Here is a 26,855-nt window from a genome sequence, read left to right as displayed (position 1 = left end):
AAATACATTGTTGTCAACCTTATAGTCGTAACACGCTATCGCACCGCAACGCGACCTTGGTTCGTCGCACCCATAAGTGCGAGCGAGAAAGATATATATTTTTCTCGCTCTCGCTTATGGGTGCGAATGTCATCTCTGACAAATAAGTGAACCATAGACATATGTTTTTTTTTTTAATTTCATTAATTCTTTTCCTGCCCGTACCCTCCATTATTTGCTACTTCTTGAATAGGTATTTTGAATCTTGAATATGAATACTATTGTGGTTCTCGAATATAAACTTAACTTTTGTGTTAAAAAACAGTGTGTTTCATGTTAAAATGGATGAAGACGAAAACTTAGTGTCTACGCCTGAAGAAATATCAGTGATAGCATAATAATCACTAAATACAGGTAAATACCGTAGGTAGTAGACTTGTTAAATTTACAATTTTATTTCAAAGTAAGTGCTTGGTCGTTGTATGCAACGTTGTTTAACTGAGTCAAAAAATACTCGTGGCGTCTTTATTAACAATTTTCGGCTTCGCGTCAAATTGTTACTCACGCAACTCGCCTTTTTTGACCTCTCTTAAACAACGGATGAATAAAATATTATTTAATTTTTGTCAAAATTAACGCGCGTCTTCCTATTGGTCTAAGTCATATACGTTATAAGAAATATATATCCTCATCTGCTATTTATTTGTGATAAGAATATTATAATTACTATAATTTAGTAACTTTAATATTATTGAGTATAATTACAGTGAGACATCTCATTCGGTTCCCCCTATACATCTCTAAGGATAATTTGATAAACGATATATAATCTTTTAGTTCTGACAGAACTAAGTTTTTTTGTATTTGTCTGTCAGTGTTTTAATCAAAATGTTTATCAGATCGTTTTCGTGGGGGAGTGTAATTTGGCTTTATTTCCAAAAATATAAAGATAATTTACACGGAAGGCCGTGGTTGTTAACCGAACTGTAATTTTGGAATCAATATCAATAGATATTATAAAACAAAGTCCCTGCCGCGTCTGTCTGTATGTACGCGATAAACTCAAAAACTACTGTACGGATTTTCATGCGGTTTTCACCTATTAATAGAGTGATTCTTGAGGAAGGTATTGGTGTATAATTTGTAAAGGTTTTGTGTAAATTCGTTGAACTACCCGTGCATAGCCGGGGCGGGTCGATAGTTTATATATACCTAAACACAGCTTATGATTTTCATTTACTTATCTTATTTGTGCATGAAGAACAGATAGTCCCGATTTGATATTATAGTACCAGTAGTTTTGTTCATTGCTGTTTATCTTAACTCACTCTAATTAAACCACGATTACCAACCATAAAACCTAGCTGAATCGATGTTTCGCCCTCGTTAGCCTCAAATTTGAAAATTAAATCGAATCATTCACTTTACAATTCCATGGCCACCGGGCTGCCGCAAAAACTCGGGTAAACTTATTATTATAAAAATTTACCCTAGCTTGATCAAATTGTCGTTTTCATCAAAATCGCTGAAGCAGTTTTTGAGAAATTACCAAAAAATGTTGCATCATATGTACCTATCTGAAAAAATAATGATAGATTATTTGCCGCTTTAACTAGGACCGACCGAGTAAAATTACCGCGACCCATTAAGAGCCCATCAACGTGCACACTAGCGCCACTGCTAAATAATCGTGGTCATTAACATTTTACGAAATACATTTAAAAAAGGGGGCCGCTACGTACTGTATCTTGTATTAAAGTACCATTTGAATACATCAAACTAGTTCTATGTTGCTGGATTCGTCAATCTATGCATCCAAAGTTAAAACGGCCGTTTTTGTTTTGAGTTGTGTGATTTTGTTTCGTGGCTAGGTAATCCTAGCCACGAAACAAAATTAAACAATTAAAACAGATTAATACGTTTATTAAGTAAAACGTTATTAATTAATTGCCTCAGTGTTGCATCTGAGTCCCTGTAATCAAATGTTGTACGTTAAATGTGACCCACTAAATACTCGGTTTTCAGTCAGATTGAGCTAAAATTTTGGTGACGTAATTTATGGTGACAATCGCCATGAGCTCCGGCAAGGAGCTCCGTACGAGGAGTATGAGTAGGTAGTAGTAGTAGTAGAGTAATAACCTAATGATTGTCCCATAAAAATTACAGTCGGCAAAAAGTTGTATGGAAAATAAGATTATAACTGGGCTTCAGTTGGCTTTTGGAAACATAAATGTATCTAATTACGCCTTGTTTCAATTTCAATCCATGTTTTATAAAAGATAATATCAAACCTGTGTCTGGCACATAGATGCGTGTCCTGATGTCCCGTCAGCACGGCGGCTGCTTTGTACCTATTCTATTATTCCGTGATCCGATAAAAAAGGAATAAAGAGTCGCAGCCTAAACGCAGGAATGTTGTAGATTCCGTTTTAGACGGCGCCGGCGCCGGGCGCATTAGTGCCCGCTCGCCACGACAACACTTACACATTAGCCCCTCGCAAGTGAGTCGCTTGGTTCTGATATAAACTATCCCCATCCATATGTGAGCGAATTTAAACTTAACGCCCCCAACGTATAAGCTTACATTCAAAACCCCCGTCATTTGCTATCTTACCTTTAAACTCCATTCGTAAGTAAACAGCCTTACTTCGGAACGTAATAATGAAAACGTAAGATTAATGAAATTGAATTCGAATACGAGGCGAATTAAAGCCGTTAGGGTCGAAAATGGATTGGGGGCATGTGGTCACTAGCGGAGCAGGCGGACGCCCACTTATCGAATGAACAATTCTTCCAATACGTGTGTACGTGTAATATATCAGTTGTTGCGGCTGCCGTCCGTCCGTCCGTCTGTCGCGTCGGCTAATGAATATCGTGCCATTAATTGCAGCTCGTAGCGACTGAGTACGCCACTCTCACATTCCCCTGGACGTCGAGTAAAGCTCGATTCACTACTTTACTAAAACAAAGAGGCTGTCGCGAAACATTATTTAAAAAGTTAAGACTTCAATATGTAGATACCTACTATATTTTAGATTTTATTTGTTTCTTGCATTTATGTTATTTTCAGGTTCCTGCGGAAAATGGGGTCGTGGACCGCGTTGATGTCTTTTGTTCTATTCAAAGAGTGAGAAGTAATTAATAATACTGGGAAACCAAGCTTTGCTCGGAAAACATATGAAAAATCAAACTTGCGCGTTTTCTCATAGATAAGATAGCTAGATCGATTTTTTATAAGACCCAGCTAAACGAGCAATTCTTGTACAAGCTTCGCTTAGTTTGGGGCTAGGTTAATCTATGTAAGATGTCCCCCAATATTTATTTATAATTATTCAAAAAGTATAGAATTGCAGTTTGATCTATGAACTAAGTTAACGTTATACAATAATTTACTAAACTAACTGAAGATAATTTTGAATAATTATAAGTACCTACTTAGTTTTTATTAGCATTAGAAAAAGGGTAAACAATCTTCACGTAAGAGACACGTGAAGATTGTTGAACACTTTTGAAAAATAAGTGGCAGCATACATGTAGCACAGGGTAAAGGCACCATTAGTCAACCTATTATCGAAATTTCTAAGATTTACATCGTCTAATTTGCCCACAAATTGACCATATTGTAATGATTTATAATATTAAGTATCTATTGTTGAAGAATTATATATAGTTTAAATTTATAAAGAATAAAGAATTAAGATGTTTCATTAAACGTAATATACCTATATTATGTTTTTGTTTTGCCAGTAATCAGCCATAAAGGACCCAGTGTCCAGCCATCATATTTTAGTGGCTGACTAGTGGATACTGACATAGGTACTGAGTTCCGCAATCTCAATATACAGTGATCAGCCACATTCAAAATAACTTACAGAACGCCTGACAAGTGGGTAAGGTAAGAAATTATAGTCTTTATAAAATATTTTATGTAATTTAGCATTATCTTGTGTGGGTTCTAAGGGTTTTAATTGCTCAAACAAGTATTTTAGTTTGTTTAAATTCATGCAGTTTTTGAGAAATATCCCGTTTTTTACATCATATTAATTAAAATGTAGAAAAATGGGAAAAAACCAGTGAATAAACTATTATCTATTCTCTCTCTTTGCTCCCAAACTCCCAACTATTAGCTGTCTTCAGTTCACCTGATGGCGCCATCTATACGGGCTCAGGGGAACCAGTCAGTTCATTACATCTTACATAGGTGGCGCTACTGTAAAGAAATTTTTGTGATATAGTCGATGAGTCCCGCTGGCATTCAACATGTAATTCTTAATAAATTTAACATATCTTAAAGTCAGGTTTTCAGTGCTCTTAAGGATGAATGCTTCTAGACTTGTAGGTTCGGCAAAAGTGCGTGTATATTTACTACAGCGGCAAGCGCCCATAGGCTGTGGTGGCTGCTTAATATCAGGCGTTTCGCACACTTGTTTGCCATCGTCGTAGTATATTGTAAATTACGTGAATTATAAATAAAACAGAAATCAATGCATACCATAATGTATTTAGTAAGACTAGTAGACTTTACTACACCATTAGCTCTTATAACATTAAATAAAAATAGTTTTTTTCCTAATTAAACCATTGGAAAGACTATATTTTACACTACATATAAGCTTAACCTTAATTAAAGTCTCTAGTAATAAATTCGTCGCAGTTTTATGTTCAGTTCCTAAACTTATGAACTATTTATTAAATAAATAAGTATTCAAATCACACGCGGAAGGAAACTCTAAAATATTCACTTTATCGAAGAGTGCAGTAACATCCAGATGTTGTAACACTGTCCTAAAGTACACACAGGCTTAGAAAATGAACCAACGGCATGATAAGAGACCCAGTTCTTTACATATGGCATGCCGCGGGTAATCATCGCACTCTTATAATTATGTCTACGAATATTTTCAAGAGATCATATTTGTAATCCCCTAATAGTTCACGTTGGTCCAACTTACCTTGTACAAACGTTGTATTTTTATTCTAAAATTGTATTTTGTATATAACAGTATAAATACCTACATAATAATATACTTATAGTATACTCTGCACACAGAACACCTCCAGTTAGTAACATATAATTATTTTAATTTTAATAGTTTCCATAACTGAATTTAATTTAGTATCTAAAAGTTAAATTACTTTTATCTACACACACATCATAAAGCCTCTGTGAGGCGTTTAAAAACTGCAAGTTACGGCCAGAATAAAGATAAGCTTTTTTGTTATATTTGTGAAAATGTTATCTTTGCGTAAGTATTTAATACCTAACTAAAATTTATTACATACGTTCAAATTTCGAACATCTCTAAAAACAAAGAACTTTATTTTGGATCTCATTCTAGTATCGGTCGAGATGATGTTTTATTCCATGACATGTCAATGCAAAACAGTGCAATCAGATGCTGCAAAGCAAAGGGCGGCCCTAATATGCGGTTTCCCTGTACACACATAGAGAGCTTATATAATATGTGTGTAAATAATTAGATTAATTAGGCATTTTAACACTCGTGTGATGTTTTTATGAAACTCGCTTTTCACTAGTTTCATAAACCCACACTCTTGTTTTAATGCCTTTCATTATGTAACAGTCACATAAACTACTATTAAGGTAAGGTAAGGTAATCTTAAATCGTAGCGCTTTTTGGTAAAAAACTTAACTAAGTACAAAGGTATGTGGCAAATATGTATACTTACACGAAACTTGTTACAAGACTATTTTTAAATAAAATTATTAGATTACATCTAGTAGCAAATATATTTTTAATAAGTTATATTTTATAGTTATTATTGATTGTGGCACTTTTGTGATCAGATTTTAAAAGTGACTTATTAAGAACCTTCATTATCCTCCAGTCGCGCACAAACCACAACACAACCTACCAAGACAAATGTACTTTATTAGCTAGTAAAAAACACTACATATATGATGGTACATGGCCTTTTATAAGTCTTCTGGTCGGCTAAAAGATAATAGTTACTTATTGTACCTATAGGTTATTGATTAACCCCCCCCCCCCCTAGTGCTAATATTGATACCCTAGCAAGTGAAAGATACCAAAATTTAACTACGAGCGTAGCGAGTTTGGATAAGCGGAATATTGAGCGTTGCGAGGGTTTCAAGGCACGAGAGTTAAACAAACTTCCCATCGAGTAAAACACTATTGTTCACCACACCAACGCGAGGAAAATACTAACTGTAAATGATTACAAACTAGCGACCCGCCCCGGCTTCGCACGGGTAGTTCAACGAATTTACACAAAACCTTTACAAATTATACACCAAAACCATCTTCAAGAATCACTCTATTAGTAGGTGAAAACCGCATGAAAATCCGTACAGTACTTTTTGAGTTTATCGCGAACATACAGACAGACAGACGCGGCAGTGGACTTTATTTTATAATATGTATTGATGATGATCAAATCCAAATGAACGCTATTCAATCATCATCACTTAAAATTACCTAAATTCTACCAGCCAAAACGAGGAAACAACTCCACATTTGCATCTAATTACTTTGGCACTCTTGTGGATAAATTTTTGAAGTATAAAGAGAGCCTTTACGAGCTGGTGCGGTGAAGAAATGTTTAGAGGTTCGCCTCGGGCAATTTAGGGCGGGCGGTAATACGCCGGCGACACTGTCACTGCTGTCCGGTCTAGCGGTGGTATCCTGAAAAAGAAAACACGGATAGTAAATCCTCGGCGTATCTTCTATAATTAAAATATTTAGTGAAGGTATCTGTAAGGTTTGTAGGTTCTTTTCACGGTGAAAAAATAGCCAAAATTATGGAAACTACTTATATTTTTAAGAGGGCGGTACATCCACAAAATACTAGCGTTAAGGGACGTGCGGAGAGTGCAACAGCTTATATCGACTGGTTTAATTTTTGCTCTAGTGAGGTAAACTATCAGGGCCGCTCCCGCGCACCCCGCCTTCCCCGTGCGTCCCCTAGCTTTGACAAACGTAAAACTGGTATTTAAAAACTTAAATCTAATTGCGTCGCGCACATGCCCCACCCCAGTGCTGCCCTAGCAGCACTCTTCTCCTATAGGTATTCGAGCGACGCGTGCGGCGGAACGGGTTAAGACACCCGTCTTCGTCCTTATTCGAACCATTCTGGTTCGTCCGTCTCGTCCAGGTAAAGTCTGTTCGATAATGCCTCGTGGCCAGATGTTACGAGGCCCATCAGGGTCGACAATAAGGACTAGGTCTCCCACTTGCAAGGGCCTCTGCTCCTTATTCCATTTTGGTCGCGGCAACAAATCGGGTAACACTTCTCTGACCCAACGTTTCCAATATAGATCGGCAAGCCTCTGTGCAATTCGCCATTGTTTTCTAAGGAAAAACTCAGAGTTATCGAAAACGCCCATTTGAGGTAAGTTTGACGATGAGCCCAAAAGAAAATGGTTTGGTGTCAAGGTCACTTCACTTCCGGCTTCTACAGAGACGTGTGTAAGAGGTCGACTATTAACCATATTTTCCACCTCAGCGAGTAACGTGTTATATGTCTCTTCCCTGGGTGCACGTTCTTTCAGGACGATTTTCAGCGAGCTCTTTACGCTTTTTATAAGGCGCTCCCATGCCCCACCCCAGTGTGGGCTAGCGGCGGGAATGAACGTCCATTTGGTCCCATTATTTATGGCAACGTTGCGAATCTCGTCATTATTTTTCAGTTCCTGAAGTGCCCTTTTCAGCTCGACGTCGGCGCCACGAAGATTCGTACCGTTGTCAGAAAATATTTGTTGAGGCCATCCCCTCCTCGCGGCCATACGGCGGAGGGCCATAATTAAGGCATCAGTCGTCAAGGAAGCAACGGTTTCCAAATGAATAGCCCTAACGGTCAGGCATGTGAAAATCACCCCGTATCTCTTCTCTCGTCTTCTCCCAATGGCCACTTCTTGTGGACCGAACAGGTCTATTCCGCAGAAGGTGAACGGTCGCTGGTGATGAGCCATCCGTGCTTCAGGTAAGTTACCCATTCTGGGGATCTCAGGTCGGCTTTTCTTTATTCTGCAGACCATACATTTAGATGCAATATTTTTAACCGTCGGGCGAAGTTTAATAACCCAATATTTTTGTTTAAGGTTATTCACCACAGTCTCTTGATTCTGATGAGCGGCGCTAACATGGTAAGACTTTACAATCAATCTAGTTATGTAATCTTTTCCATCTAGGATTATTGGTCTTTTTGTTTCAGGTGACACATCGGCAGCAGCATCAATTCGGCCCCCGACGCGCAGGACTCCGTGCTCATCAAGGTAAGGAGATAAGGTAAGTAGCTTACTACTTTTTTCTATGTATTTTCCTTGTTTCAGGATTTTAATTTCGTCGCTAAACGATTGGGCCTGTGATTGTCTAATCAGCAGGCGCTCGGCTTCCTCCATTGCTCCGTAATTATTATTATCGGTAAGTTTTCGACATATTTTTATAAACTTCAAAACAGCGTGAGTACTTCGAAGCAGGCGCAACCAAGATGAAAATCGCGTAGGCTCAGGTACAGGTAAGTCCTTATACTCATTATTTACCATTTGTACAATGTTAACACACTCTAATTCATTGTCATTTATTGCAGGTTGTAAACAATCCGTCGGCCAAGTGCGCTCATTGTCGTATAAGTAAACCGGTCCGTGTAGCCATTGATTTTGCAGAATAGATACATCATACGCCTCTCTTGTGCCTACGTCCGCTACATTAAGGTGCGTAGGGACGTACCTCCACTCGTCACTGCAGGTAAGTTCGTCTATTTCGCCTAAGCGATTAGCTATGTACGGCTTATAGGTGCGACAATTGTTTCTGATCCAGTGTAAAGTCGTAGACGAGTCACTCCAGAATATTTTGCGATTAGGTTTTATTTTATGCTCCTTTATTATAGTTTCAGCCAGTCTAGCAGCTAGGACAGCAGAATTCAGTTCAAGTCGCGGGATTGACGTTGTTTTATTTGGCGAAATTCGGCATTTACTTGCCACAAATGCCATGTACACATGAGCGTTGCTTTCCCAGCGCCAGTACGCGACGGCACACATAGCTTTGCCAGACGCATCGCAAAACAAGTGCAATTGTAAATTCGTATAGCATGCACCGGGCGATGGTGCTAAGTTCAGTAGCGGTTGCACCGGCGCGGGCGCGCCATCCTTGTCTCGCTCACTAGCTGTGCCGGCCGCCGCCGCGATCGAGTCTGTCTCCTTCACTCCCGTAGCTCCCATATGCGCTGCGTTATGGTAAAATCTCGGTAGCCGTATGTTACGTAATGACTGTAAACAACTTATCCAATTGCACCATTTTTCATATATTTTGTTAGGTATTTCCGTATCCCAATCTATGTTTTCTTGCCAACATAATTGTAGAATCATTTTTCCATTAACAGTAAACGGCGATAAAAATCCATAGACGTCAAATATGGACATCACAACTCGTAAAATGTCCCGTTTTGTCGGTCTTTGTGTTCCGTTGATAATATTTTCAGGAATCTTCTTAAATGAAACGTCAAAACCCAGTACATCTTCATGTGGAAACCAAATTAAGCCGAGAGTTCGTTCGCTTTCATATTGTTCTCCGGTTTTAAACTTTACAGCCGCTTCGCCGAGAGTTGATTTTGGCATGGACTCGAGAACTTGTTTACTATTAGACGTCCAGTTACGTAATTCGAAGCCACCTTGCTGATGAATGGATTTTATATCTCTTATCAACTCAATAGCGGTTTTCTCATCTGGTAGGCTGTCTATATAATCGTCCACGTAGTGTTGGTTGTATATAGCTTCGCAGGCAGGTAACATCGTCGGCTCGAAACGCTGAGCGTTCTTGTTTTTTATATATTGGGCTACGAACGGGCTACAGTTAGCACCGAATATTAGCGAAGTCATGACATAGGTTTTCACTGGTCCCTTGGGGTCGCTTCGGTATAAAAACCGTAGTGCATTTTGGTCCTCTTCTCTGATTTTGACGCGTAAGAACATATCTTTTATGTCGGCAGTTACACCAATCCTTTGCTCTCGGAACCGCAACATTATTCCAAACAGTGACCTCAGTAGGTCGGGACCCTTAAGTAGGTAATGGTTTAGCGACAATCCTTTCGTTTCAGCGGCGCAGTCAAAAACAAGCCGGAGGCGCTTTTTATTTTTATTATCCACTCCAAAATGTGGTAGGTACCATGTCTTGCTAGTTACTGTGGTATCCTTTAACTCTTGTGCGTAGTCATTGTCAAACAGGTGTTGGACGCGCTCGTTGTATCTCTCTCTATAGCCATCACATTTTTCCATCTTGCGTTCCACTCCCTTAAGGCGCGACATCGCGTGAGGGAAAGAGTCAGGTAACTCACACTGTTCATTCTTCCAGGGGAGTCCAACGTGCCACCGCCCATCAACAAGTTTAGAAGTTTTGTCCAGTTTTTCTACGGCGCATACGTCGTTATAGTTCTCACGGGGTTTACTAGTTACGCCCAGTGAGTCATACGTGAAAGAACGACGTACTTCTTCATGTAGGTCTTGCAGCAGTCGTTTGTTCTCAGTCGCGTCTTCGGTGACGTTATTATTGGAGATAAACAGAGTTGAGTGCTGCACAGCTGACGACGTACGAGCGGGAGCTCTTCCGTGTATGCACCAACCAAGAGGTGTGCGAGTGGCGCAGGGCTCGTCAGGACTACCAACAACGATTTCCAATGGTAACTGCAGGTGGTAGTTGTCTTGGCCTATCAGTATTTCTGGTTTTAAGTTTTCATCACAGAAATTATTTTTGAGTCCTTGTAAATGAGTAAATTCATCACAGTTCACTAAGTTCATGTTATTATAGTTCGGTAGGTCAAGGTCATTAACACTTTGCGCGGTAAGCGTAAACTTTTGTCCATTTTTGTTAGATATAGTTATATCCACGAGATAAGATTCGCACACTAGCTCCGAGTCCTTCCACGCGCCACGCACACGCATGCACTCGCGACGGCCGCGCGCCCCCACCCGTTTGGCAAGGTTTGCGCTTATCATACTGACTGAGCTGCAGTCGTCAAGCAAACAGCTGGTTCTGATCACACCGCAGGGTCCATGGATAGTTATAGGCACTGCTTTTATTAAGCCCTTTGGAGTAGAAGAGGAGTTCACGTGCGACACTATTTCCGTTTTAGGCTCCGCTTCAATCTCGGTTACTTGCACTGTACTATTATTGACCTCATTTTGTTTCTCATTAGGTACAAAATGCAATAACCGATGATGCGCTAATCCACGGTTGTTTACATCGCAGGCGGCTGCGGGACAAGTATTTCGGTCGTGATGCGATAACAAACACTTGTAACATAAACCGCGGCGTTTAACGTATTGCCAGCGATCTTTGCGTAAAGATTTTTTTAAACTTTTTACACTGCGGCAAGTCATGTGTAGCTATTTTACAGTAACGGCACATATTATTAAGTTCATTATGTCCACTTTGCACTAATACAGTCTGATGCGCGTTAAAGTCATTCTTATCGTGATATTTATTACGTTTAAAATTGTCCGGACGTGTGTTTAGTAATGTAGCACTGCATGTAGACACTTTGAGCGCTTCTTCGTGAAGAAAATTAGCTAATAAGTCGAATCTAGAAGTAGTTCCTTCGGTGATGCGTTGATAACTATAGTCGGCCCATTTTGATAACAATATGGTAGGCAGCTTTGACAACACAATAGTGACAAGACTCATTCCTTGTAGGTATTCTTCACGTTTTAGGGCACGTACGGCAGCGACGTAATTTCTTATTTTATTCGAAAACACGATGATTTCTTTGTGGTAATCAGGGGCCATTGTGCCTAATCGTTTGATCTCGTAGACGATTCGGGATAATATGACGTCAGGGTTCCCGAATTGTAACTCTAAGGTTGACATCAGTATTTCTGGAGATGTGGTACTGATAAGTAGGGCATTCACTGCGTCCTTGGCGGATCCACGAAGGCATTTCCTTAGGCGCCATAGGTTCTCGCTATCGCTAAATTTGCAGACTCGGGTAGACTCGTCGAATGCAGATTTAAATTGAAGCCACTCCATAGGGTCTCCAGAAAATATTGGTAACTCTTTAGGTGTGCTGATGCGGCTTAGCAAATTAGAATTGTTGTTTTGGTTGCAAACAGAAGTGGACATCATATCCTTAAGTACACAGGCTAACTGTTGAATTGGACCTTCGGTGCCGGAATCCATGACGGCCGGCGGGTGCAGCAAGCCTGAAGATTGACCTTGATTAGCGGCGTGCTGCGATTCCAACTCTAAATTACTGCGTTCTACCCACTTAGCAACTTCACTTCGATTATCGGTTTCCGACGGGGGACTGTATTCTTCTTCTAATTCGGCAAGTTCCGCTTCTAAGCGTTTATCGATAAGCTGCATTTCTATTCGTGCTTTCTTCTCGGCCGCTTCCAGTTCTAACTTCTTTTTACGAGCCTCGATAGTAGATGAAGACGATTTCCGGGACAAAGACTTATGGGAGCCGGGCATTTCGGACTTTGTACTTCGGGCTTTTACCACTATTGTTTTGTCAGGTTGCACTGTTTGTGATTTCTTCTCGACTGACTCCAATTCTAGCTTTCTGCGAGCCTCCATAGAAGTTGTAAAAGATTTCTCAGACACAGGTTTATGGGAGCAGCCGGGCATCACTTCAACTTTAAACATCTCGGATTTCACACTTCGTACTTCCAATAATTTGTCCGGTTGTACTTGAGCTTCATCATTTTTAGCTGCACTCGTACTCGGCTCACTTTGAACGGCTTCATAAGCTTCTTTTCTCTCCTGTTCTCTTCTTACAGTTCCACGAGTTTTGACCATTATTTTAGACGGCGGCGTGAAGAACATCAAGATCCGGCTCGAAGACCACTTTGTAAGGTTTGTAGGTTCTTTTCACGGTGAAAAAATAGCCAAAATTATGGAAACTACTTATATTTTTAAGAGGGCGGTACATCCACAAAATACTAGCGTTAAGGGACGTGCGGAGAGTGCAACAGCTTATATCGACTGGTTTAATTTTTGCTCTAGTGAGGTAAACTATCAGGGCCGCTCCCGCGCACCCCGCCTTCCCCGTGCGTCCCCTAGCTTTGACAAACGTAAAACTGGTATTTAAAAACTTAAATCTAATTGCGTCGCGCACAGTATCCGATTATAATATTTATATGTAAAGTAAGCTCTTCTGCGTACACACATTTCTGCTGGGCAGTCAGAAGTCTTTGCAGCTGACTGGACCAGTATACCTGCCTATTTAGAGTTTACAAAGGGGATTGTTAGTAAGCTTTTAAACGTTGTAAAGTTAGTAGGTTTATACTGTTGTTCGAAATGAGAAAATGTTTCTTAGAGATAATGAATAATAATTGACTATGAATGATGCACATTACATCATCAAATCACGAGCGAACCGCCATCATCATTATCACTAACCGTCTTTTTAGATTCCATTTCACAACATCGTATTAAGTAAAAATAAGTAAATAACCTTTTATAGGTCAAACATATTTTTTAAATACGTCACTGTACCTACTGAAAAGATATCTTCCGCCCTTACGGGCGGGTGACCCCCCCCCACCCCCAATTAGCTTTAGGTTCTCTTAACTTTGCGGTGTCTAGATGTCTACAGGAAATACGCGAACGGGTTAAGCACACTATAAAATGTTTATGACCCTTATAAGAATTCTATCTTCTCCATTTATTTGTTTTAAGTTCCATGTCATCTTCCTCGCGTTATTATTCCGGCTTTTTGCTACAGCTCCAAGGAGCCTGGGGGTCTGCTTGGCAACTAATCCCGAGGACTGGCCTAGGCACTAGTTTTACGAAAGCGATTGCCATCTGACCTTCCAACCCAGAGGGAAACTAGGCCCTTTTGGGATTAGTACGGTTTCCTCACGATGTTTGCATTCACTGAAAAGCGACTGGTATTACTTATCAAATGATATTTCGTACATAAGTTCCGAAAAACTCATTGGTATGAGCCGGGGTTTGAACCCGCGACCTCCGGAAGCCGCAAGCTCTTACCGCTAGGCCACCAGCGCTTGCGTTGTTCAAGTTCCACGTAAGCTGTATCTAAATAAATGAAAAGCTTTTTTTTTTTTAATTTTACCACCAAAAGACACAAATAATCACACACTGAAACAGAGCATAAGCTAGCCACAACCTTGAGATAACGTAAGACAGATACAAATAGAAACAAGAGTTATGCAAATAAAAGAGGTTTTTATAAAGACACTTTAATATGGAATACCTACATCTCGGTAGCAAACATAAACGTCTAATAACGTACGATAGGTATACCTACTTATGGGTATATAGCCTGTTTACTGGAAGTTTTGAAACGAGATAAAATGAGTGACGGAATGAACGTCATAATCGCGGCAGGAGGTCATGCGCTGGCGTTACTCATTTTATTAAGCAAATTGACAGATACAGCGCCCGCATCAAGGCCGCAGGAGTAATGTCGCAATAGTAATGCAGCTGAAGTTGCCATTCGAACGCCATCTTTATGATGAGCATGGTCTAAGTTACTTAAAAATCTACACAAATAAAACGAATGCCCAAAGTGAAATAGCGTTTAGGGATTCCGTTCTAGTTATCAACAGCAGTTCCACTACACCAAAATATAATTTTGAAGGCAAACTAGTTTGAGACCGGTCGAGACGTGGGCTATTGGTTAACCGCGCTGAAAGCGAACGTAGCTATTGTACTATGGTGGTCAAAATAGTCCCCGAGACTGAATTTATCGGTATTATTCAAGCAATTGCTGGTCTATCTAGGTATGCGTTGGGTTACTTGTATGGCTATGCCAAGACGTGAGTTGATGAGGTGGGGTATGTACTTACATGTCGGGGTGATGGCGCGCCGGCGGGAGCAGCAGCAGCCCCGCGCCGCCTGCGCCCTCCACCGCCGCGTACAGCGGAGGCAGCACCTTGTGCGAGTGTGCCTCCACTGCGGACCACCACACACCACAGTTAGCCTTACAACTAGCCGTGCACGAAAACTGATCGCGGACAAAATAACATATAAATGTGTGCCTACATAATACTGTGATGTTAAAACATGTTTGATGGCCAATTTATACTAGAATTAAATGAAATACGAGCTTTTAAATACTCAAACAGTGGAAAGCTATGTAAAAGTAAAACATTATTTATTCCTTCATGGATATTGGCAAGCTGTTTGTCAATTAATTCATGGTTTCGTCACTTCATCAAATCAAAGTTAGTCCAATATTCACTCACTTAACGTTATCATTATCACCTCAACCATAATGTGTGGTAAGTGGTAAATATTTCGCTCGTATTCCATCTATATGCTTATTCATCTGCTAAAATATTGTAAATGATTTTGGGTACTATGCAATGAAATTTCTAAGCATGTAACGCTATTTTTGAACACAGTATTCACACCTCTGACAGGCGCGGTACTAGCGCCACGTACCAGGGAGCGCGCCGGAGCCGGGCCGCGGCACGCCGTGCGCGCCGCCCATACTCTTCGGCTTGCGCTTGCGCGTTTGGATGCCGTCCTTCTTCATACTTAGCGGCCGGTTCACCTGAAAAGTATTTCAACATCTCGTAATAGGGATGATGACACATGTTGAATTTTATAACAAAATCTAGTAAAATAGATAGCTAATGAGCAATTTATTACAATAATGTGGATATTAAAATAAAATACGGAAATGTTACAAAAATACAGGACCTGAAAGCTTTTTTTTACTTCCAAAAACGATAAAAGTAAGGGAACCATTCGATTCCTTACATTATATCCAAAAAGATATTGTATAGCAACTATATAGGTACATAGACGTACTCATTTGAGTAACCACTGTTGAATTGAAACTCGTTGAATTGAAACTCGTATAAACGCAATATTTCGCTGACAAAAACGCAAGTTTCTTGTTTTGCCCATACTACAAGATGGGATCTCAGTGACCTTGACGTCACGTTCACTTATCGTTTTGTGAGGGGCGTTTCGCGAGTTAAGTGCGACTGTCGGACTTTGACTGTAATTTCTGACTTTTATGTTGCTTTAATGCAATGGGCCCCATATAGACATTTGATCCTAAAAACAAACCCGATCGATTGATACCATAAATGAAAATTAGCCATGTAGCCTATAGGTACATCTTTAAATGACGAACAACTGACCACGCATGGCTCTGTTCATTTACACTTAAATTTAAATATAACGGAAGCATTGCTTTAAATAGGTAGATTAGATGTCAGGGTTTTAGTAATGGTATGATATGAGTCGATCAGGTTTGGTATTAAGGATCAACTGTCTATTTAAGACCCATTGTATTAAAGCAATACAATAATCAGAAATGAAAACATCATAATCTGAAATCGTATTCAGTAAACGCCCCTAAAAAAATGGTTAGTGATCGAGACGTCAAAATCATTAAGAAGCCGTCTTGAAGTATGGAACAAAAAGAAGATAGCGAATTTGACGTCTAAATATTGCGATTTAATCTGTCTATCTAAATATTCATACGATCATACGAGTATAATCTATCTATCTAATACCTTTAAACGAGCAATTCTTGTTTATTTATTTATTTATTTATATATATATATGTATATATATATTTCGGGGATCTCGGAAACGGCTCTAACGATTTCGATGAAATTTGCTATACGGGGATTTTCGGGGGCGAAAAATCGATCTAGCTAGGTCTTATCTCTGGGAAAACGCTAATTTTCGAGTTTTTATATGTTTTCCAAGCGATGCTCGGTCACCCAGATATTTTTTATAAAACGTTAAGGGATCGAACGTTACCATATTGCATTATTTTTTTCGCTTTTTGAAGCTAAAAAAAATATTTGGAAACTTTTATTTCTTCTTAGTCTTAGCTCTTTTATTTGTTTAGTTTCCCATTTATTGCTTATTTTCCTAGATTAAGTATGTTATAAAGCTCAACTTGTGATGTAAAATTTGTTATAAAATTCAACAGAATTCAGTAGGTAATCTAATGAAAAGTCTCAGTGCGCCATTGACATACCTTATCTTAGCAGTAAGGTGTGCGATTTTCAAAGGTGGGGTTCAAATTACGGCTCTAGCAATAAGTTCTTAGAATTTTACGTACGAAAAATTATTAGGTATAAATTAATCAAATTGTAACGTCATTACACTCATTACCATTTTTCACGTTCTGGTCGAATGTTTGGTGGCCGAACACAGGCAAAATGCTGCTAACTGCTATTGCAGCTGTCACAGTGCAAAAATGTAGCTGAACTCACTGAACGATGAGCCCGAGCTTACAAAGGCAAAGGTTTTTCCACCCCGGAGCAATTCGTGATAACAATATAACACTTTGCTTAATCAATTTACATTTAGGTACTTACAAATGACCAGTTTGTAATGCCGCACAGGCTTTTTTGCCGCAAGTCTTAGATATGCGCCTTCGTGAGTACAACTGTCATTCCCAGACGGGGGGAACTCCTCGTAATCTGCCGCCACGCGGTCCTATCATCCTTTAAACAAGCGTATCTACATGCGAAGAGATAATTGATAAAAGATTATTTATCTCATTATGAATATTCGTGGTCGTGCGATGATAATTCTCTATCAGTCGGTAGCCCCGGCCGTTTTATCTCGCGAGATTAGATGACACCCTGTGTTTTGATTTTTTTTACACAAACCAATATTTGCCGAGGAGTTCCCTGATAACTGCGACTGCACTGGGCTACGATTAGATACCTGCTGCGTGCGTATCGCCCCGTAATCAATACACCGCTCCACGCGCGCAATCCTATCTAGCGCTGATCCTGCATGTGTGTGCTAATCTGTTTTTAATTCCATCGATAACTTATATATTTACGCGGCATGACAAATTAAGTATTGCAGCTATTGGTCATATTCATTTTATATTGTGATTGGAGATGGAACTTTCATTATCTGGCTTTGCTCAGGTTTGTCCTAGTTTGGTCCAACCTACATTTATAGCAAATAGTATTTGTATGTAATGTGTTCTAACTCACGTTGTGCAGCTTGTAGTAGAGTCCGCAAGCGTTGCAGACGGGCTCGCCGTTGTTGTTGCGCCGCCACAGCGTGGTGTTGGACGTGCGGCAGTTAGCACACGTCACTCCTACGCGTCGGTTGCCGTTCGTTGGCTGAAGATTTAAAAAAAGAACATTTTTCACCACATCAACTCGTAGAGGCTCTTTTTTCACTGCAAAAACCGACGAAAACTAGTTAAAGTAACTAACGGTACCTATAGATTTACTTGATTGAGAAAGATAGAATAAATTGTGAAAGTTAGGAATGTTTAACGTAATAGAATTTATCATCAAGGGTTGATCTTATTTAAGGATCGCCTTATGTTTTAAATAATTAATCTTTAGAGACGGCGAATTTAAAACATTTCAAATATATACCAGTGCCTGTTGAGGTTTTGCTTTCTGTCCTTTAAGAGGTGGCCTATTAACACCATTGATGCGCGTGTAGAGGCCGCAGGCGTTGCACAGGTAGTGCCCCGTGCCGTCGCGTCGCCACAGGGGGGTGGTTGCCGCTGCGCAGTTCACGCATTCTTTTACTTCTCCCATCCCAGCCATGCCTACAAATTAGGTACATATATATAGTAAATTGAATAATCTAATCTATTAATGGAGTATATTTACTGAGAAAGTGACGATATACAATGGTAGGGTGTGTTCGTAAAGCATATTCATTTTAAGAGATAGTTGTTGACTCACTGGCATCAAAACCATCGTCAATTGGTAGCATATTATGTGCAGGCCACGGCTGCGCCGGCGCCGCGTAGCCCTCCACCAGCAGGCCACCGTCGTATCCTGACACGGGCACGTACTCCACGCCACCTCCCTGACCCAGGTAGTGCTCGCCGGCGACTTTGTATTGTACAGCATTACCATGTGTATATAATGTTACCTGAAATATAATATGTTTAACTGTTATATCTGTAACAAAAAATAAATGTATTTTAGGGGTGTAAATTAATTACTTAGTTGAATTACCTGTTGTGAGTTTGGACTAGCTGGGGCTTCGTAAACTGTTTGCGATTGCGGTACAACCGATCCGTACACGACATGCGTTCCGCGCGTGGTCAGGGATGATGATGATAGTGTAGGATCGCTCCGGTAGAGGAGTTGGCCGGGCGGGGACTCGTCTCCTCTCGTCCCGGAACCCGCAGCGCCCGCCGCACCGTAGAGCGTAAGCAGCTCCTTGCCTCCGCCACCGTACGCTCCGTACCCTCCGGCTCCGCCATACTGAGGGCTCTGTCCCGCATATGCATAACCTCCGTGTACAGAAGTTACTGGCTGCAGACTGGCATATGTCGTAGGTCGTAATTCAGGTTCTCCTCTGGTCTCATATTTAACTTGTTGGTACGCAACACCGATTGACTGTTGACTGTTCAAAGAAGTCGTCTGAATCATTTCGAGAGATGTCGACGCCGACACTTGATCACTCAGAACTGCTCCATATTGCCTGCCATCACTCGTACCGGGTGCGCCGATGTCATCATTTTGGGCGTATTGTAATTGTTCCGGTTTGTCTTTGGGTCCTAGGAAAGCATCCGGATCGTGATCTTCTGCATTGTTTTCCTGCGCGACTATAACATGATGCGAAGCACCGTAACGCAAAGATAGTCCCCTGCCGTATGTGGGTCGCTGTGGAGCACGGGAATATTGTACCTGCATGCGTTTATCGGGGGATGGTAGTGATCTATAAGATTCCGGTTTGAAAGCTAGATATCGAGCTGTTTCTGCTTCGGCTAAACGTAGCCTTTCTTCATCGTAATGTTGCTGTGCGACATTCCGTGCCTCACTTTCTTCCAGTTTTGGTGTATATTGGTGCATGGAATGCTGTTCATGTTCTGCCGGCGGTGGTTCAGGGGGTTCGTCCTTCACGCCATCTTCAGGATTGACATCAACGTCATCGGTGGTGATGTGCCCGGCGGCAGTGATAGTACGTACGGCACGACGAGATGTTATTACTGACTGCGACTGCGGATGCGGGGACTGCTGTGGGTCGGCAGCCGTATCAGCCGGAGAGCTCGTACTCTTGTTTGTAGATTGATCTTGTTCGATCCTCTCTTCATGTTTTACAAGTTGTAGTGCCTCGGCAGTAGCTTGCAATTCCTGTTGATTTTCGCCGTCGCCCGCCGTTGTATTCGTTTCCGACTCCATACTAATACTGTAAGAATAATTTTGGTTATTTTGAGTTTCTTACGTTTCTACGTCACACAAGGAGGTGCGTGTTTGAATTTGTTTAAAAGCGTTCGGCCGGATATTCCGCCGGCGCGGAAACGCAAACAGCACGGGACCCGCGGCGCCGGCGCAGGCGAGGGCCTTTGTTGACATCACCATGTCACTGACTCTTAAGCTAGTAGTTACGGTTTAGGTTTTGAAACGGATGTATATTTGTTAGGTATTATCAAGTATTGAACATTTTACATAATGAGATTTTCTTTTAGGGTCTGGGTGCCAAAAGAGATGGGCGCCGGCGGGTAAATACCGGGAAAATACCCACAACTACCCAATCTACCCGATATTTACCCGTATCTACCCAAATTGTTGGGTATTTAAAATTTGTTCGTAAAATTGACGAAATCATTATATAAATAAGATATATCAATATTATTAATATATCGTAATAAACATGAAAATAAGTTAAAATAAAGCAAATAACTTTTTTGTACATAATTATTAATTAATGTATATTTTTCGACGAGTGCATTTTGTTCACTGATTTGTGGTGTAGGAATGTTAAATTAATTAAGCTATTTTATACCGTATTATTTACATTTCTTTGTTAATTTGTGTATTTGTGTATATTTTATGTATATATATATATTTTCCAATTTTTTTTCGTTAAATTTTTTATTTATTTTATACCTACCTACTATTTTTAAATTATTTTCATATTTTGGTTTTGGTATTTCTACATTTTATTTTATTTATTGTCTAATACAGTTATTTTTTCGTTAGGTATATACATATGTATATGGCCAAATTTGATTTACTGAAACCGGTTTGGATGAATTTTTGTGTGTATTTAGATTGTTTGAAAACCACAATATGACCTAGTAGGTGGCACTGCTATCGGTATATAGCCAATAATGTTTTCAAACAATCCAGGTACCGGTTGAAATATATACACAAAATTTCATCCAAATCGGTTTCAGTAAATAAAATTAGGTGATATACCAACAGCATTGCCACCTACCGGGTCCAATAGTTTTTCCTAACCCTTCAGGAACCCATTGAAATATACACACAAAATTTCATCCCGATCGTTCCAGCCGTTTAGAAGGAGTAGAGTGACAAACACACGTATTGTAGAATGTATGTATTAAGTAAGATATTAAACATTTGACGAATTCCTTAGTTAATACAAATATTATACATTTTATAGTACTACAACTACATGAGTATCAAAAAAACTGTTATTTACATTATCTCAATTCAGTTTATTACTCCGTTTCTTTTATTTATACCCACTCATTTGGGTAGAAAAGGTAAATACCGGGTAGATTCGGTAAATACCCGATATCTACCCCGGGTATTCACCCGCCGCCCATCTCTGCGGCAAAAGTCGTGTACCATAATCATAACGAAGAACAAAATATTAGGTTTCTTAGGTTTTTAACGAAGATTTTCGTTTCGAATCTAGCTTTTATTGGCAAATGCGTGGATGTACTGTGTGCGAAATTTTAGCTCAATTAGAATCGGGAGTTTGTTCAATACTTGCTTGTAAGATTTGACCTAAACTAATTTCACGTACCTACCTACCAACAAACACCACAACATGGAGCGAATATGAGTAATGTAAAGCACGAGTCGCACTGCTGTGTTGCATCATGCAGCATTTTGTACTACGACAGCTCTTATTCTTTTTGTTTTACACAGTAGGTATAGGTCCTACAGAGTGTCCCAGAACTACCACGCACAGTGACACCGGAGGTGGAGGTAGGTCATGTTAGGCTGGTTAATAGGCTCCTCTTGAGTTGACCTACCTCCGGTGTCACTGTGAGTTCTGGGACACCCTGTATACATGGGCACAACTTAGTAAGTGGTTGGGCAGCTGTACTAAATTAGTACGGGAGCACCTTTATGTGTGAACTCGTGACCTGTGATAAAAGTTATAAAAATTGGTAATGTGCACTCTATGATTTTTCCTGTAATCGCCGATAACATAGTTATTTACGTAAAATAAACCCATTTGAATAATTTACTGTCCCTACACGCAAAAAAATGTACGTACTATTGTACAATATCCTTATATGTACCTGGCAATATGTTATTTGATTTTCTTATAGGTATATAAGTTACTAATGTAACCTAAGAGCATTGCAATTAAAGGATATAAGAGGAAAAACATTTACGGATGTTAACTCGTTTCTCCGGGAAATCTGGATGTTAAAATTTGAATGGGTCCAATCAAAAACTTATCTAAATAAGAGTATTTAAGTATCTGGTTTGTGGGAGTTTTCATATATAAATGGAGTAGCTCCAATAATAGATTGTTTTAATTATTAAACAATTTTTTTAAAGATAATTAGAACATCAAGCGCCAGCTCTTTGGAATGGTATAATTTAAGTCTACCGTTAGTTGTGATGCGGTATATTTTAATATGACACAAGTAGGTGATATTTGGGTGGTTGTGGAATTTCCGCTCCCGGTGGAACCCTACGCTCCGGCGCGGTTCATGGCGAGCGCGATGTTTGCTCGACACACTGATGGCGCGCGATAACCACACCAGGACTTACATCTTCTGATAACAACTGTTTATTAGTGCCTCATCAAACTAACTATATGCATGGTGTGTCGTAAGTCGCTTCACATCACACCACTAACTTAACCAACCATACTACCTATGCTAGGAGGGGGCGTAAATCCAGGAAATTAGAATTCACCAAAAGTTATGGCGCGTCGCGCGAAACTTGCGACGGAAGGTAAGGCCATCGCGATACCTTTTATCTCAATTACCTACATTGAAAATACGTATACGTCTATTACCAGGCTAAACTTTGTTTAATCTGGTATCGTATACTAGGTACTGACATTGAAATAAATCAAGCACCATTTGGGCATCTGTATCTCGAGACCTATACTTAAGGGTTATGTAGACAAAATTGTACTAATTTTGATGCAAATTTAGTCCCTCAAAACTTTTATTAGTGACACCGATATTTAATGCATATGTGGAGCGCTTTCAAGAGGATACTAATTCATGGGCTTTCAATTGTATGCTAGTACGCTAGTCAATAGCTTTTTTTTGGGAACTTTTTGAGTTTTAAAATCAATTGTACTATCTTATGCCTTTAAACGAGCAATTTTTGTATTTATATACATATTTCGAAATATCGATCTAGTTAGGTCTTATCTCTGGGAAAACGCGCATTTTTAAGTTTTTATGTTTTTCCGAACAAAGCTCGGTCTCCCAGATATTGTAGTTAAACAAAACTTTTTCACTTACACGAACATTAAAATAAGATACCTACTTCGAATTTAAACTGTTGTGAGACATCCTAACATTTAATAATTTTAAAACAAGTGAGTCTAAACCGTAAAATTATTCAAAGATACCTATAATACTTGTTATATGGATCATAGAATATAGCCTGAATATTTCAATAACAGTATAATTTATAGAGGTAATGATTATGGTCATATTCAATAGTCCAGGTAACTAAAAGGACTAAAATAACTGAAATTATTGCATAAAATCCCCGATAGTGTTTAAAAAAAATTACAGTAGGTACTTAATAAATTAAACACGGTAGGTTGTTTTGTTAGCAGTCATGTCGCATAAGAAAGTCGAGGAAATGGCTCTAAATAGTTCAGTCATTGCTGGACCTAAAGGTAACATTAGAAGCAACTCTACCGAAGTAAGCTTGAGTTTTTTTTTGTTAATGTTGTCCTGAATTCCGTATCCGTCGATATGCTCAACCGTGGCTCAACCTATCACATCATATTAGAAAGGTAAGAAGCTGGTAATCACGTAAATAGAACTTCACTTTTTTACATTTTGCAGTCCCCTGATTTTATGAATTATTTCCTTATACTATCCTACATCGCAAAGATTATTTAAAAGTACAAAATAAAAATATATAAACAAAATAATATGAGAGCTCATCCATCCCTGTCCGTACCGTACGATGTGCGAGTTTCTGAAAAACTAGGAAAGTTGTGGGAGACCTCAGGAAATCTCAGACGTATACGCACCTAGCCTTCTTCCGGACCTTAACTTTTTTGGAAATTCTATAAATCAATTTTGCGTCTATATTCTACAACTATCGGGTTAGATTAGATTGGCGTACCTACCTAAATACGTACTATGTTCTAATAGACATACGCACGATAATAACTTTTTTTAAACAAAAAAATGCCTATCGAAAGATCTTCAGCCAAAGATTGAACCAGTTTAGAGTTAACCTGAAAATTCAATATAACTTATGAACATACTTGAATAAAATAGGAATTTGTAAGATATATAAAAATTGCTCACTTATTGTCTTATTTTGTGTGGATGTATTTGTATTTATACCTATATTCGGCAAGAATAATTGTGAAACTTATCCGTATGTTCTCTATTCCAAAACAATTTCAACCATATGACAATTCGCAAACGGCAATATCGCTACAGCATGGATAAATTCGCTATACGGCAGAAGCATAAGCACGGTGGACTAGGTACATATTAGGTACTCGAGCATTCACAACGCCTACGGTTAATTAAACCTTACGGCAAAACAGATCAACTTCCCTGTTATTTATGTATATGCTTATTTACTTGTAATAGACCTTTCGCCCAAGAAATGTTGTATAATCTCCGTGTTGTGTTGTGTCTCCGCCTTATATAATTTAACTGACACACTTATTGCTAGTTCACACATTTTCAATTTAAAGGACTTTAAAATCAATCAAGTACCTAATGATTTTTATTTGTATTATCCACTTTATTTCTAGTCAATTAAATGAACGCGTGTGTGAAACTGCTTATTATGGCAAATATTTATAATATGTCCATTATTGATAATTGGTTTTCTGTAAATTGATAAATGTTTTGCTCTCCCCATAACTTTATACCGTTAAATAGACCGGCAATTATCGACAGCACATATCAGTCCTAATAGTATTTTTTCTACTTATAAAAAAAATTCAGTAGCGTGTACATACCTGAATCTAAGTAACAATGTTTAATTATGTTAATTTATCTTTGGTGCAACTTTGAATCTAGTATAGCATTTTTATGATACCACTATCACTTCACAAAATCGTCAAATCTATTATCCGAGAGATAGTCAAGGAGTAGGCGCGGCGCGGGCGATGCTCTGGTCTCAGGCGCTGTGTCAGTTTTCCAGGTGTGCGAAGCTTTCCGAGGTGAGGATGTCGGAGGGGAGGGACGCGCAGGGTGCGGGCGCCGGCGCGCGCCCCGCGGCGGAGTGTGCGTGCGCGTGATTGGCTGAGCGCGCCCGCCTCACGTCGTTGTAACGTTTTTCAGCACGTAGTCGGAAAGGTTACTTAAACCTTTCGTTATTTTGTGTACTCAAAATGTAGAATTTATAATAAGTAAATGAAATGATGCTGGATTTAACCAATCGTTGTATCACTAATTCTAAATCGTTGCATAATACCAAATCATAAACTATACCTACTGGTAAAGTTGAACGATTCGTCAAATATCTAAAGATATGATAATTTAACTTTAATGCAAAAATCATTTGCGCAGATACTGATCATCATCATCATTTGTTTGCCCTTTTCCCATCACTTGGGGTCGGCGCAAAATGTTTTTTTCCTCCATACCTCTCATAGATAACGATAATAATACCCAACAATTGCAACCTACGTAAGGTAGAGGTCCGAGCCGTCCGAGTGCTGGCCAGGAACCTAGTGTCATTTGCTATTCCATTTTTAAACCCCAACGCAAAAAAGGGGATATGTTTGACGCCAATGTCTGCCTGTCGTTTTGTCTGTGACATCGTAGCTCTGCAACGGATGGACCGATTTCGATGCGGTTTTATTTTCACGTGAAAGCGTGAAGCGGTGGTTCTTGGCTATGTTTGAGAAAAGTCGAGCCAGCAGATTAAAGACTATCAGCTCTTTTCCAAAGGCATATTTGGCATAAAAATGATTTTTTTAAAGGGTTTTTTTTTTTAATTTGGCTAGTAGCATGTCGAGCACTGGAACGTTTACCTTATACAATTATTTGAAAAATTATTAAAGAAACCTGAAGTTGAAACGCCGCAAGTGTATTCCGACAAGACTTTAGCGTAACTTTTGCATAACAATAGTGTGTAAATAGATTAGGGTTAAAACTTGAAAGTGACCCAAAATATTTAGGCGCTCAAACGAAGAGAGACCGCTATAATAACCATAAATCGTAGATTTTGTAGCAATTCGGTTCAGAAACCCACAGTTTGTAGTTCATTTATTAAAACAGAGATTAAGTAACAAAATAAATAAATAAATCATAAATCTAACCCTAAATTGTAATTATTTTAACTGGAACCAGAAAAAGTCTGTACGTAGTCTATATATGGTCTATCTTTTTGCTGCGCTTGTTTTTTGTGTCTTTACCCATCAAGAGTAATATTTGTAAACATTCAATCTGGTCGAGATCTCGAATCACCCAATCTCGACTTAGATTTTAAGCGCGAGATTCCGAATCGCCAATCTTGGTTCTAGATTGCATTCCCTATTACTTGAGAAGGCTCTCCATTCTGGACGGCTGGCTAAGGCCCAACCCAGACGCAGAGGGCCCTTTCGGGTACAGAACTCCCAAGGAGTGTATGGGTATGTGGGGTTACCCTAACAGCTCGCTACAAGCTGCCCGGCATTGACTGATTGCACTGAAAAAAAAAAAAGAAACAGTGGGCGAAAGGGTTGGCATATCCCTACAATCGTAAATTAGTTATTTGTTTTATACCTATACAAGGGGGCAAAGTTGCTATTTAACCG

General features: G+C 39.5%; 1 protein-coding gene and 1 long non-coding RNA gene across 5 annotated transcripts in view; one reads left to right on the top strand and one right to left on the bottom strand.

Moving 5' to 3' along the window:
- LOC134660854 (uncharacterized) overlaps nucleotides 1-26,855 on the top strand; it is an 848,341-nt gene that overhangs the window by 435,256 nt on the left and 386,230 nt on the right. The window lies entirely within an intron of this gene.
- On the bottom strand, nucleotides 6,517-25,435 carry LOC134661022 (transcription factor GATA-6-like). 4 transcript variants are annotated; one of them, XM_063516918.1, is made up of 8 exons: nucleotides 25,071-25,435; nucleotides 18,902-20,081; nucleotides 18,623-18,815; nucleotides 18,305-18,483; nucleotides 17,909-18,040; nucleotides 15,366-15,477; nucleotides 14,768-14,873; nucleotides 6,517-6,647 (listed from the first exon to the last, which is right to left on the bottom strand). In XM_063516918.1, the coding sequence occupies exons 2-8, from the start codon at nucleotides 20,072-20,074 to the stop codon at nucleotides 6,587-6,589; spliced, it is 1,956 nt and encodes a 651-aa protein (XP_063372988.1). In that variant the 5' UTR covers nucleotides 20,075-20,081; nucleotides 25,071-25,435; the 3' UTR covers nucleotides 6,517-6,586. The 4 variants fall into 4 exon arrangements, with proteins under 4 accessions (XP_063372988.1, XP_063372989.1, XP_063372992.1 ...); XM_063516919.1 differs by lacking the exon at nucleotides 14,768-14,873 and having other exon boundaries at nucleotides 6,518-6,647; XM_063516922.1 differs by lacking the exon at nucleotides 14,768-14,873 and having other exon boundaries at nucleotides 6,544-6,647; nucleotides 15,335-15,477.

This window comes from Cydia amplana, chromosome Z, assembly GCF_948474715.1.
Source record: "Cydia amplana chromosome Z, ilCydAmpl1.1, whole genome shotgun sequence".
NCBI lineage: Eukaryota > Metazoa > Arthropoda > Insecta > Lepidoptera > Tortricidae > Cydia > Cydia amplana.
The sequence above is the reverse complement of the archived record's forward strand: the minus strand, read 5'-3'. Positions and strand labels throughout refer to the sequence as shown.

Bases quoted from the DNA above. Each gene is read 5' to 3' on its own strand.
- LOC134661022 (XM_063516918.1), bottom strand. From the start codon at position 20,074: ATGGAGTCGGAAACGAATACAACGGCGGGCGACGGCGAAAATCAACAG. The intron at 18,041-18,304 runs GTATATATTTGA...TTAAATCTTCAG, and splicing joins CAAAACCTCAACAGGCACTG to CCAACGAACGGCAACCGACG. The intron at 6,648-14,767 runs GTAAGTACATAC...TTTCTTTTTCAG, and splicing joins GCGCGCCATCACCCCGACAT to GATACCACCGCTAGACCGGA.